We start from the raw sequence: 14,295 nt of genomic DNA, 5'->3' as shown, positions 1-14,295 counted from the left end.
TGCACCGATTAATGGAAGAAAAATCCTTATGGCTTTGACAAACCCTTTCACGAATGCAATCCAATAACCCTTTCACAAACGCACCTTCCAAATATTATAATTTATCAATTTTTCCAACTCAACAAGTGAAACCCACACATTATTTCTTTAAAATTAAAATTGTCATGTCACCTAGTTGTATTTTGGAAGCTTGTTACCTTATAGGAATAATAGAGGAAACATCCAATTTCTTAGTTGGACATTTATTGATTGTTGTGTGTTGTGGTTACTACATCTCAGTGAATATGGAAGGTTATATTCTCTTGTAGTATACTTGTTACAATATTCATCTATACCTATATATATAATTTCATATGTCATCTTCAGTATAATAATCCTCAAACATTCTTTTATGTAAACTAGTCACCACTCAAATTGCTTCAAACTTTTGAAATTCAAATGCCGAAATCTTGAATGTCATAACCAATAATTTCACATTCAACAATCACAGTTTTGTTGAGACATGAGAAAGCGAAGGCAACCAAAAACCCTAATCCCACTTCACCACAAAGCAGACTCAGACGAAAGCATTTCTGGTAATTTTCTGCAATTCAGATTCAAAAACCTATTCTCACTGCACACACCAACTTCCTAATCCAATCACTCTTTCTTCATTTACCGCCAGATCAAGACGATGCCGTTTTCCCCAACAATGCGCTTTCCTCGCACCCAACCCACAAGGTTCACTCCCAAACATTTTGTTCCAACTGAATTTCGTTTTCTCTCAATCTATCACCACGCCCTTCACATCACATTTGCAAATGCAATCACTATCACTATCTTCTTTTTCTTCTTCTGATTTTTGTAGCAAGAATTGCCTCTTGCGGTGCGGCTCGACATTCTAAAAGGTGCATCATCTAACTCTTTTAGTTTCAATTGAATTAGGGAACTCTTTGAATAGGTTTCTCTTAAAAAATTCTGGATTAGCTTGTTCAAACGACCCTAATTATTAATATTAATTGTCAATTCTGAGAAGGGTACTGCTATACAGGAATCAGTGATCAGAATTTGTCTGGGAAAGGCCACAGTTCTTCATTTGAGGCATGTCTTTGGATTCCTGCTGGTTTTAGGACTAGTTTGTGTGAAGAAATGGAAGTAACTGATGTTTTTATTGGTTGATCAGAAACCGCTTGAAGATGAGGTTGAAATGCCTGACTTCAGCGAGGGAGAGGTGGTTGCCAATTCAACTGATGAAGAAAACAATTCTGCGGATGGGGTACTCTTTAAAGTTCTCATACGATGTTTTACTTCTGATCTTTCAGCCATCTATTTATTAGAAAACACCAATTTAGTTGCTGAAATGAAACTGGCACCACTGATGTTGTTGTGAGTTAATGAGGTTGGTCCCTGATTTTGGTGTGTCAAGGGAGACCAAATTGGTTAATGGTTGTCAAAAGTCAAAGACCAAATTTGCCCTTTTTGTAGTATTAGGGACCAAATTGATATTTTAAGTCCACTAAATTTATTTCTTAGTTCTACTTTCCGGACCGAATTGATATTTTACTAGTCATCTAATTTTTCCTTTTTTTTTTCAATGTATGTATGACTTTATACTCCTCTTGCTTTTGTTTAGAGTAAATAATCAAAGTTTAATCCTTGAGATATGTTGCCTTGGTCACATTAGTCCCTGAATGATGTAAATTGTGCATTGCTTCAGTCAAATTAGTCCCCAGATTAGGAATATTAGGGAATGATTTGATCAACAGAATGCGCATTTGATGAATAAATGACCAACTAAATGCATATTCATGAACCATGAGTATAATTTCCTTAATTTGCGAACTTGTATCATTTACTGTGTTAATGTTTATCTTCCAGGAGCTACTTTAACTGTTGATTCTTTATTTTGTTTACTTCTTAAAGGATAACACTGCCATATCAACCAGACAGCTCCGCAAGTATGGTCCACAATCTATCAGAAACAAACATACTAGAGATATGACCAGAATTTCTGAAGCATTGTTACATTCCAAAGGAAGCTCGTCAGCATCCCATGCTACCTGCTCCGAAGCAAATACATCTGGTATGTGCTCCAAAGAGAATACATTTTTTTCTCGACTAGACCATGAATTGCTCCAAAGAGAGTCATCCCTATAGTGGGCTACTAGCTTCAGGTTTTTTCAATATCATTCAACATTTATTCTGTTCTCCTTGCTACATCTCATGTTGGTAAAATAATGTGTGTATGAACAAATGACTTCTATTTTAGGAAATATTCTATCAGAAAGAAGTTGGATTTATGACTTCTTTTCCTAACTCCCTAACCTGCAACTTATTAGACAACTGCAGTTTAGTTTAGGCCACTGGTTGGTTCTGTGCTACTATGAGCATCCATATGGAGAACTATTAGAGGGTAGTTTTACTCTTATGTTTTTCATTGTGCATCAGCTGTGTGATAGGTTTATTTTCTTTTCCTTTGTATAGCAGTAGTTTGTTAGTGTGATATTAGTATATTATGTGTAAGTACAACTAACTAACTGATAGTTTGTTAGAGTGTATTTCTTTCTGTTACAGTTTAGTTTTTGTTTCTTAGCTGTCATCTTACTAATAGTTAGAATTTGTTTTTCTTCTGTTATTGCTAAGGAACTGTATTCCTTAAGCTATATAAACCAGATGTATTTTCCAATATAAGCCTTCAGAATTCAATACAATAGTACTTTAGACATTCTCTTTCTCTTCTTTCATCTATTCTGTCTCTCTGTTGTTACCTCCAGGCCACTGCTTGTCACATTAAATAGGTTCTGTGCATCCTTAGACATCCATACAGTGAACTTACTGAAATTTTAACGTGTTTTTCATTTTTTTTTATCGGGGCCATTATTTGTTGCTTTCTTGCAATAATTACTATATAGCAGTTTTTGATGATCTTTCCCCCCCTTTCTGACTTACCCTTAGTATAATTGCAACAGTTCTAATGTTCGAATCAGAATATAAATTTGTGTAGTCTAATTTTTTATGTTCCTTTAGAAATACCTTTTATGGATTTGGAATCTTTTTGACTATTTATTAGGGAGAGGTTCATGGAAATGTGATCTGTATGGGCTTGAATTATTTGCTTGTCCTTTTTATTTATTTATTCATTTGCTTTCTTAGAACGGAGTTCATGTTATACATCATACAGTTTCATGCTGAATTTTGTTGCAAATACTCATAATTTGAAAGATAAATGATTTTTTTTGTATTATCTATCTACTGGATTCATCCTGATGTTAGTGGACTACTGTGAAAATGTTACGTACCCAAAAATCACACACAGAGACACCACAAAGGCACAGATAGAATTACTGAAAGACCTCCGTATTATTAGAAATGTACACTGTATTTGAAAACAATCAAGGAAACAAGTTTTCCTTCTCCACAGGAATGACCCTGTTAACAAACTGACTTTACAAAAACCAACCCCTTTCCCCAAACCGGTTGGTCTTTATTTTTAAAGACCAACCCTTCCTAACCGCTAACAGCCACCTACCCTCTATTTCTCCTCTGATACACTTTCCACACTCTCTCTTTATTTCCCTTAAGTTGTGTCCTAACAGAAAATAATTGTTGTTCCCTAAAGAAGTTTTTTCTCTTTGTTAGTGTTGTAGTATTATTGTTTTAACTTTAAGTTTATGCCACCTGAATTACAACAACTGTTGCAATTCTTGATGGTTAATTAATGCCTGGAGTATTATATCAAGTTGATGACAGTTGCAGGGATTTGGAAAGCTAAACCAAGATTTTCATTGGCATCAGGGTCACGTAAATGTGGGGGCATTGGTCCTTCAATCCTCAATATTGACAACTTGCCTGAAATTGTGAAAGCTGTTGATCCTAGGAGTTCTAGAAATTTAGATGGAAATCATCCTGAAGACGATGACAAAATTGAAGTAAATTCAGACATTGAGCCTGATGAAACAGAAGCTTTTCCACTTAGATTTAATCTTGCCTCAATGGATGATCTCTTCAACAACCTCCAAGATAAGGCCAATCAGGTGGGTAGAAATTTTGAAATGCTTCCCGTACTCTTTGACCTATCCATTTACTTCTTTCCATATGAGGTCTTTCTTGTATCCATATTCCAATATTTTCTGAATGATCCTCAAAGAGGAGGAAATTTGGTGCAGCTTTTGCAGAAAAGTAGTGGACCCCACTTACAAGAGACAGCTGTTGACAGTGAAGGTTCCTCAGAGCCTGTAGAAAGTGGATCATCAAGTGAGAATGAGGTATATATATATGCAGTATGACTGCGTGTTTACTTTTTAGTTTAGTGTCATGACTGCGTGTTTACTTTTTAGTTTAGTGTCATGACTTGCTGTTTAGGATATAAGCCACGGGAGTTAATGAATTAGTTTGTTAAGATAGTCAGAATATTAATGTGTTAATTATGATTGCTAGAATATTTATGAATGAGTTAGTTAGATATAAATACGTTAAGAAGGATAGCAAATTTCCGGAGTTGTTGTTATTGTGAATTAAGCATAAGCTCTTTGTGAAGGGAAATCCTTGTTGGACAGGGAATTGATATATGCTCATTTATAGATCGAGCATTAGCTCTTTGTGAAAGGAGAAACCCTTGAAGGAGAGAGAAGGTTCTCATTTTTCTTGTTCTTTTCTTTCTAATTTCAATTCTTGGTTCCTAACACTTGCTGTACATCTACTTATTTTTACAGTCAAGTTATCAACAAATAAAAAATACCTTCCCTGTAAAGAAAATGCAGACTATGGCAGAGCGATTTGTGGAAGCTCTAGGGACATCCTCGGTTATCACTGAAGGGACACATGTTGGAGCTCATAATTCATTGAGGTATGAAATAGTAGTAGCTTCCTGATACTTTTATGCAACTAAAAATGAATTTGAATGAATTCTGAATTCAATGGCTGGTTATCGTGCCAAATTGTGCAGTGCTGGATTATTTGGAAAACTACAGCAGATGATGCTGAAAGAAAAAGAAACAGACATGGACTTCTGCAAAAAGTTAAAAGCTGGAGCTAGGCCAGATAGTAAAACTTTTGATTTTACTTTCTCTGCAGTTTCCCTTGTCTAAGTAAAACACCATTTAAGACTTATTTCATTACTAAAACAATCATTTGATAGTAGTTTTTCATTTTTGTTCCTTTTTGAAGGAGAGGGTGGGAGGGGGGTGCATAAAGTAGAACATGAACCTGATTGTACACATGTGTGTATGCTTTTTTGTTTTGCTTATAATGAAAAATTTCCCAGGTGAACTTGGCTGCATTGATCTACAAATCATTTCAAAATACCACGATGTAAAGCTGACTGTTTGTCACTGCTCATTTGGCAAGTACAGAGAGGTGAGATGAAGTTATAAAAATCAACTTATTTTAGATGCTTATTATTGAAATAGGCCAAATAGTGGTAGGTCTTTGAAGGTTTATTATAGAAACTGGATCAGAAACTAAACCCTAAACCTCATCTTTCCAAAGTGTTACAGAAATGAATAACTCTGGTTCTTCAACGGATCAGTATTCTCCCAACATATTCTTAACTAACTGTCCTGACATAGTAACTAATTCCTAATACTTGTAACTACATCAAAAGGTCTATTCCCATTTCCATTATTTCTTCTCTCATAAACCTTGTTATAGGGGCTGCATCCTATCAGTTTGTCAGAAAACCAGATAGAATGCAGTTATAATTTATGTACAAGTGTTTTTATATGCGACAGTAAGCAGTCATTTCTACGAGTGCACATATTATTTAGTGTCAGAAGAGTGCAGTAGCTGTTTGACATTATTTGGCAGTTACTTTATTAGATAGTGTTAAGAAAAAATATGCTAATGACTGTCTCACTAATTCCTGGCATTTATGAATAGTTTGTATGTTGGAAAAACTCCAAACGTCTACATTGGTTGGATTCAAATCCTAATGGGATAAGGCTTTTGTTGTTGCTGCTGTTACATATAAAAACATGTTACTTGTAGAGGTGGAGAATGACGATGTCCTCTTGGAAAAGCTATAATTAGCTGTTATTCTATTTGATTTATTTTGCTTCACTTGAACACAGAATGTGACAGGATCAGTTTATTTGAAATGGACAACAACATGCATTTCAGACATACCCAATATTTAATGCTCATCAGAAAATTGATCGAAGGTGATAGGTTGTTTTTGCAGAATTTTCTATTACAAGATAATTCCGAAGGAAATGAGTTTGGTGGCACCAAAAGCAGTCAAAGCACCATTATCTTTAGCCCAAGGGTTTGCAACAATGCTGGCCTTGTAGTTGGGAATGTGATCCGAATTCACCCTCCATGGTAAGATTGTAGAGTTTTTATTTTTTTAGTTATTGAATTGAGCTGTGCTTATTTTTGACTTGCCATGAACTGCTAGTGTTGTTTCTTGATCTCTCTCTTATGGTTTTGGTTCTTGGACAGGAAGGAAGTTCGAGTGGGAAATGATAATATTATCTTGTGCACTTATTTCTCCGAAATTTGATACCCAGTTTGATTCATTTTAGATTCTTATAAACCATGGAAAATTATGCAAACCACCGTTTGTAGTGGTGGTGGATAGAAGAATATCAAACAAATATGCTGCTGTTCTGCTTTAGGAACTTGGAAAGGAACTTGTCTTCTTTCATTTGACTTGAGTCAAGGTACCCTTAGGTTACTGTACTACTAGCCTTAAAGATTATTGTCAGAGAAAGTAAAAATTAGTGAAAAATTTAGAGTGAGAATCAGGAAGAATCCCTAATGTTTCTAATATTTGAGGCTGATACAATTAGAAGGTATTTTTTTTTAAATATTTAGATGGGAAAATTTTAGAGTATAAATAATTTTTAAAGGGAAAACAACCTATTTAAGAAGTTTTAAAAGTACAGTTATTAAAAAGGTAAAAATACACTTTTTTATTATATTAAATTTAACAAGAATAGGCATGACAATAAATAGAGTATTCAGTACTCTTTGCACCATTTTAAAAGGTACTTGTATGAGTTTCATATCAATTTTAAGCAATTTTAGATCCATGCACTCGATACTCACGTTTTACTTACGTATAAACTCAATTAGTTAATAAAATAGTATTAATTAAAAAATTAACTTTTGTATGAAGACGTAATTAATTTTTTGAGTGAAATATTTTCTCAAATTATACTTGCAATTTTATTATTATTTTAGTGATATATCTTGAAAGATGTATGCGTAATGTGTTTAAAAATTAGGAGTTAACATTCGTAATGTTTTTAAATCTTAAAGAATAGACACATGTAATATTTTGAAAAAAGTATTTGTAAAGTGAGGAAGAATTTGCCGACCCCAGAAAATGAAGACTTGATACTTAAACTGTTTCACGTTGTTTTCTCCTACTGCTGCCACCAATCACTTTCACATGCCACCAATAGCTTTTATCATTCATAGCTTCTTCAAAAATAAAATACCTGCATTTTTTTATAATAAATCTTACTATTTTTATTACTTTTTCTATTTCATTTTATATTTATCCATTTCTCAGAGAAGCCGTATTAGTCATTTTCTTAATTTTAGTAGCCCCAATTTTATTTAAGTTACTTTCATGTACTTTTATTTTTTAAACTGAGTCTCAATAAAAAAAAAATATATCTGCAGTAACTAATTGAGTTGTAATATATAACGTAAAAAAAATTACATTATAGATTATTTAAAAATCATCTTAATATAGCTTCCAAAGTAATTATTATAAAAATTAGTAATTTTATCGTGCGCTGTATCATTTGATTGTATGAGTTTATTTTAGTTAGAATTTAATTAGAATGCATTTTTTTTTGCATGATACACCGTTTGAAATCATTTTTTACTAATTAGTAAAATAACAATATTTATATATATATATATATATTATAAAATTTAAAATCTTTAATTTTAATATATATATATATATAACAAATTTGTATGGATTTGTAAAATGAAAATATGTTATAATTAACATTAAAATAAAAATATGCATATTTTTCTGTTATTTCGTACAATTTTTCTTTTTCCTAATGTATATACAAATTGTCGTTAGAAGACATATCTGTTAGTTATTAAATAGAATATTCTGATCAGAAAACTAAAATTACGCACATACTAAATTATGAAGATTAAAAGTCCATTCAATTATTTTATTTTATTTTATATAGTTTTCAAAGATAAATGGATGAGAAAAAAGAACCAACAGAATTTTCTTTGATTTTTATCTCATAAATAAAAAATAATAATAGCATGAATGCATGAGTGGAACTAGAAAAATTTGGATGGTAACAATTTTATGGTTTCTCTCTTGGTTTTCACTTGTTGGTTTCTGAGATATGGCACCTGCAGATATATTGAGCAAGTTGTGGAACTTTATTTCTTTCCTTCCATTCTTCTTCCTGCTCTTTATCCTTGGCATCATAAAAGGTTCATTCTTTTCCCTCTTTCATTCAGTATTTGATTTTTGTCCATTTTTTTAGCATATATTTTGATAAATAGAGTTACTAGTTACATTCACGGCAGGTGCACTGATAGGTTTAATTGCATTTGCCATTATTGGCACTGGAAATTCAGCTGTTATGATTGGACTTTGGAGTGCACATGTATTTTGGACATACTACTGTGTGGCAAGGTTGTAGTTTTCTTTCCAAATTGCAACATGTTCTTCTATTCATCCTTCTCTACAATTTCTTTTAACCCTTTTGAAATCATTGACCCTTGGCAATAGGACAAATAGGTTTGGACTGGTCTTCAAGGTTGTGGTGCTCATGTGTTTGCCAGTTCCTCTGTTACTTTGGCCAATAGTGGGTATTTTTGGAAGCCTTTTAGGTGGAATTGGATATGGTTTTTTTGCTCCTCTTCTTGCAACTTTTCAGGCTGTGGGGAAGGGAGAGAATTTTAGTAACAAATTTTTTCATTGCTTCAATGTAAGTGAGAATTTCTGTTTATGTAATCATGTATCTTTCTATGCCCTTTTTGGATCTGTATTTTTCAATTCTAACCCATTACATGATCTAGGTAGTGATTGTAAAAACTTCTGCTTAGAGAATTATTGGTATATCTAACTTCAAAATATGTAGTTGTTGGGATATTTTATGTGTGTATAATATAAGACATATATAAACAAGTTCTTTTACTTTCTTTTTAGTTTGAGAAATGGTTTCCAAAATGTTACTTTATTTTCACTTTGTATAATTTGCTATTTCCATCATTCTCTCCAAAACACCAATGAAAATAAGATGAAAGCTTTTGTAATGTGAAAACAGTAATAGATGAAAACAAAATCTGTGTTTTTTTGGACATGGTCAGTTTTAAGAGACTGCCATATCGCTCATATGCTATTTTATGCTTTTATATTAGTTCATATTTGTTTTGGAAAAAGCATTGAAACTTGTAACCCTGCCAACGTGATATTGTTAATTTTCTTTAGTTTCAAACGTAATTATTCTATGTATTTTCTTAAGAGCTTGTGGACTTGACCAGAATGCAGAAAGCCTTAATGCTACTTAATTCTGATACCAGGATGGCTGTTGGTCGACAATTGAAAGAAGCTGCACAGTGGTTCAAGATGTCACAGACTTCTGCTTCCACTCCTATTTTTCATACATGGATGAACTGAGAGAAAACTTACCCCCTGGTGAAAAGCCGTTAGATATCCGGTGAGTTTTCTCCTCCAATAACTTGTGTGATATGAAACAACAGACCTGTTGAGAAAAAAAGTTGCACAAATTCAATTGTTTTCATGCTAGATTGTCAATATTACCATGCTGCTTGTTGGTGATCATTGTTGGCATGCCATTTGACACGGCTTTAATAACCTCAATTGCTATGTGGAAGAGTCCATATATGCTGTTCAGAGGGTGGAAGAGACTATTAGAAGATTTGATTGGAAGAAAGGGACCATTCCTAGAAACTGAATGTGTCCCATTTGCTGCTCTTGCAATCATCCTCTGGCCTTTGGCTGTTATAGTGGCTGTATTAGCAGCTATCCTTTGCAGCCCTTTTCTAGCCCTATACAGTGGAGTTGTTGTCCATCAGGTCAGTATTCAGTAGGAGCATGATGCTCTAATTTCTCTAAGCATTTATGCAAGTTTTAGCAGATTTCATTGAATGAAGATTTTGTTTACTTTTAGGAAGACTCAGTGAAGATGGGGTTTGCCTACCTTGTGTCTGTGGTTTCACTTTTTGATGAATATGTGAATGATTTACTCTACTTGAGAGAGGGATCCTGCTTGCCCAGGTGCCAGAATATTTTCTTTAATGTAGTGACATGTTGCTCTTGTTAAAAGTGCATTGGACAATTTCCATCACTGATTCTGATAAGTCCTTGTGACAGCCAGGCCAATATACAGAAGAAACAAGAGGCATGCTGTTGAGAGAAAAAACCCTGGAAGAGGTCATGTTGATTTGAAACACATGGATGGTTCACAGAATTCAAAACAAACCTTGCAACAATCCAGAAGTCTGAAATGGAGAATTCAGCAATATAGACCGATGCAGGTGATTCTTCCATGATAGCAATACATGAATGGTCTGTTTCCATGAATTTTGGTACCTTGAATTGAAAGTAATTTTTCTTTTTCAGGTATGGGACTGGCTGTTCAAGTCATGTGAGGTGAATGGCAGGATACTCTTCCGTGATTCCCTTATAAGCTTTGGGGAAGTTGAAGAATTCATTTTGAAAGGCAATTGCAAAAAGTTAAGCATCAAGTTACCAGCTTGGTCTATGCTGCAATGTCTTCTAACTTCTGCAAAATCCAACTCAGATGGATTGGTGATCTGTACTCCTCTTACTCACTGACACCTCTGTTCTATGATGTATCTATACAATATCTGTATAGGATACATAGCAATCCAATTCCAAAAATATATAACATATAGTATACAATATGTGTAAGATACATGTTTAGAAGTGGATAAAATTTCTTAAGACATAATAAATATATAACTACTAGTATGCAAATCCAAATTAAAAACATACTTCATGAACATTACTAAGATAAAAAATCATAAATCATTGTCATCATAATCACTTCCTATTATTTACATTCAAATAGTACTATCAATCTCATTGTTTTCTAGGAATCAAGCATAAACAGAACAGTTACAGTGTCACTCGTTCATCAAGAGACTGTGTTTCTGTGTTTTTATATTGCACATTCTTATATGGTTTGTATAGTTGTAGTGGAATTTCATAAAGTTCCTTAAAATCTTGGACATTTTACTTGTTCATATCAGTTAAGTTTTCAATAGTACTAGTACTGGATACATGAAGCAATTGAAGTATCAGTGCTTTATAGCCTCTATTCCATTGCAAAAACATAAACATATCCATGCTTCTGCAGCCGAGGATGTAGTGTTGACAAGGATGAATGGACCAAAGGATAGAGTGTTTGAGTGGTTTATTGAACCTTTATTGATCATGAAAGAGCAGCTAAAGAACCTGGAGTTGGAAGAAACAGAAGAAACTTGCCTGAAGGAACTGGTAATGAGATGCAAAAATGAATTGCCTGAGGAGTGGGATAGCACGGGATTCCCATCTAATGACACTGTTAGGAGAGCACAATTGCAAGCCATAATTAGAAGGTACATGTTTAGGAAATAGCATTACATGCTTGTTTGGATGCAAACTAGAAGAGTTTTTATGAGCTTTTCTACAAAAATTTAAAGTCTTTTTTTTTTTTTTTGCAGTAGAAAAGCTTTCAAAAGCACTTCTAAACAGAGCTCATGTACCTTTCCTACCTTAAAAGGAGGAAGTACTTGTTCATTTTAGATCCTAAATTTTTCAACAACACAGTATATGTGAATGTGATTGCTCAAAATAACTGTGTGTGAAAGCAATTCTTGTGTGAGTACAGTGTCTATATATTATAGACACAACCAATCAAAAGCTCTAAATAATGTTAAAATGATTTTGGATATATTTCTCAATAAACACACTTGTATGAGAAGAAAAATGTTTGAGCAAACTACATAATTATTGTAATACATCCTAAGCTTTTGATTGGTTGTCTCTACAGGCACTGTGCATGCAAGCATTAATATGCATGAATTGTTCTTTTAAATGATTAACAGAAAAGGAAGGAAAAAGGGTAAGGCTTACCCTTCAAACTTCAGGTACACTAGTTTACTGAGGAATGCAGTGCAATATTAACAAATCATGTTTTTACCATCATGAATCATGAAGTACGTATAACAGAAAGAGAAAATTACACTTATTTCTTAATGTATGCTTAAATAATACTTAATAAAAAAGAACTCCTTCATTACAAGTTGGCAATGAATAAAAAAAAGGGCTAAAAAATAACCCTTTAAAGTTCTGGTATGCCTCTCCATCTACATTTGAGCCTCCCAAAACTCAAAAAATGCAGTGAAAAGAGAAATTAGACATAAAGAGAAATTAGACATGTAAAAATATTATCACAACTTTCCCTAACACAAACTTAAGTCATTTCTTTCTCAATGCATTTCATCTTTTTCAGGTTGCAGGGGATTGTAGCTTCCATGTCCCGAATACCAACTTTTAGAAGAAGATTCAGGAACTTAATTAAGGTTTTGTACATAGAAGCATTGCAGCCTGGTGCTTCAGCTATCCATATTGGAGGCACTGTAGTTCCCAAGCATAGTGAGATAAGCAAAGAACAGAATGTTGATGAAGGCACCAGTAGATGTTGAACACATCACATCATATATGAAGATGGATGTCTATATCAGTATGTATATCAAAATCACATTTTGAAGATCAAAGCTTCTTGTAAATTGACAAGGATTATGTAATCTTTCTTCTTTTTTGTTAACTTTATTTCCTTTTGTGGCCATTTTTCTATATTTTTCTTCCAAAAGAAAGAAGTCACTTGATCATGAAAGGCAAAGGGTGCAAAGTTACATGCTTTTTCTGGTTTCTTGATGTGTTTGGTTTGAATGTGCGATATTGACTTTATAAAATCAATCATAGTTTAAATTGATTTTAAATTTATGTGATTTAATATTTGGATAACAAATATTAGAAATTTATATATTTTAAGAAAAAAATTTGTTTTAAATTTCTTTTTGTAATTAAAAGAGTGAATTTGAATGTTTATGAATAATTTTTATTACAGTTAATTAATTAATTATATATATATAACCAGATATCTAAGTTTGAGTCTATATATGGTAACTTATATTATTTTTTTCAATTTTTTATATAATTGGTAGTATTGTTATATTTTATCTTTAATATAATAAAATACAAAAATTATAATTCTATTAGTTTTGATTGAATTTCGTTAATAGTTGAGTTAGTTAAAATACGTATTTAATTTTTTAGTAATTGTTACATTGAAAAAATTAATCTAATTAACCTTTTATCAAATATGTATTTAATTACTCAATTATTAAAAAAATTAAATAAAATTAATAGAATTAAATTTTTAATATTATTATGTTTGTATTATATTAAGAATTAAATATATTAATACTTTTATAATAAATATAACTTTTATGTAATTATTAAATTAAATTTATCATAAAAAAGTTACATAGGTATCTAAATTTTAAAAGTAGAAATAAAAATAATAATAATATAGTACGCGTATAAATACGGGAAAACAAATAAAGATAATCTCGACCCTTTATAATAATATTTAATATTTAATTCTATAGTACTATTATAATAACTCTACAGTTAGTTTTAAATGAGATGAAAGCAGTTCCTTATTGTAAAGTATTTTAATATGTTCACTTAAATGAACGTACCTCTTTTTATTTTAGTTCTTTTAGTATAAAAAATGGGTTCTAAAAGGAATTATTACAAGAAAAACATATTTAAAAATTAATTTTAAAGATTAAAATAATTAATTATTATTTTATTAAATTAAAAATTATTTTATAAATTAAAAATAATAATAATATCTACAATAATTTATATTATTAATAAAAAATTATAAATATTTTTTAAATTAATATTTAATTTTGATGACTAAAGTTTTATATTAAGTAAATCTTTATTGGTCTTATAGATTAATTTAAAATATAAAATATTAATAATTTAAATATTAATAGTTAATTTAAATATTAATTTATAAATTTGCTTATAAATTTTTATTAATAATAAAAACTGTTTTAAATATTAATAATTTTTTAATCTATAAAATAATATTTAATTTAATTAATATAGTGACTAATTATTTTTTATCTTTAAAATTAATTTTTATTTAATATTTTTTATAATAAATTATCTTACCACTATATTATATTAAAAATACTTAATGGCAAATATATTATTTATAAATAATCATTAAGTTTGTTTGTAATGAATATTAAAATATTTAATTACAATAT

At 31.4% G+C, this 14,295-nt stretch overlaps 2 protein-coding genes across 58 annotated transcripts; both read left to right on the top strand.

Annotated features, from left to right (window-relative positions):
• Positions 1-364: 364 nt before the first annotated feature.
• On the top strand, positions 365-6,622 carry LOC137828189 (kinetochore protein). 45 transcript variants are annotated; one of them, XR_016521616.1, is made up of 14 exons: positions 365-575; positions 665-720; positions 848-887; positions 1,031-1,080; positions 1,163-1,255; positions 1,903-2,062; positions 3,775-4,013; positions 4,127-4,244; positions 4,517-4,610; positions 4,692-4,825; positions 4,925-5,066; positions 5,243-5,334; positions 6,158-6,297; positions 6,418-6,622. XR_016521616.1 is itself a non-coding variant. In XM_068634657.2 (13 exons), exons 1-13 carry the CDS (start codon positions 503-505, stop codon positions 6,476-6,478), a joined length of 1,335 nt encoding a protein of 444 aa, XP_068490758.1. In that variant the 5' UTR covers positions 368-502; the 3' UTR covers positions 6,479-6,622. The 45 variants fall into 45 exon arrangements, 10 of the variants coding, with proteins under 10 accessions (XP_068490758.1, XP_068490756.1, XP_068490757.1 ...); XR_016521615.1 differs by having other exon boundaries at positions 1,016-1,080; positions 4,536-4,610; XR_016521607.1 differs by having other exon boundaries at positions 1,016-1,080; positions 3,730-4,013; positions 4,561-4,610.
• A 1,540-nt stretch (positions 6,623-8,162) lies between these two features.
• Positions 8,163-12,839, top strand: LOC137828422 (putative membrane protein At3g27390). Of its 13 annotated transcripts, none has more exons than XR_016521618.1 (11): positions 8,163-8,400; positions 8,497-8,608; positions 8,702-8,900; positions 9,496-9,632; positions 9,723-10,011; positions 10,107-10,213; positions 10,314-10,473; positions 10,559-10,754; positions 11,319-11,559; positions 11,994-12,065; positions 12,456-12,839. XR_016521618.1 is itself a non-coding variant. In XM_068634995.2 (10 exons), the coding sequence occupies exons 1-10, from the start codon at positions 8,310-8,312 to the stop codon at positions 12,646-12,648; spliced, it is 1,722 nt and encodes a 573-aa protein (XP_068491096.2). In that variant the 5' UTR covers positions 8,163-8,309; the 3' UTR covers positions 12,649-12,839. The 13 variants fall into 13 exon arrangements, 7 of the variants coding, with proteins under 7 accessions (XP_068491096.2, XP_068491095.2, XP_068491098.2 ...); XR_016521617.1 differs by having other exon boundaries at positions 11,994-12,090; XR_016521620.1 differs by having other exon boundaries at positions 10,310-10,473; positions 11,994-12,090.
• The last annotated feature ends 1,456 nt before the right edge of the window (positions 12,840-14,295 follow it).

This window comes from Phaseolus vulgaris, chromosome 6 (genome assembly GCF_051622355.1).
Source record: "Phaseolus vulgaris cultivar YP4 chromosome 6, ASM5162235v1, whole genome shotgun sequence".
Classification (NCBI taxonomy): domain Eukaryota; kingdom Viridiplantae; phylum Streptophyta; class Magnoliopsida; order Fabales; family Fabaceae; genus Phaseolus; species Phaseolus vulgaris.
Note: the sequence above shows the minus strand (reverse complement) of the source record. Positions and strands in the feature narration are given on the sequence as shown.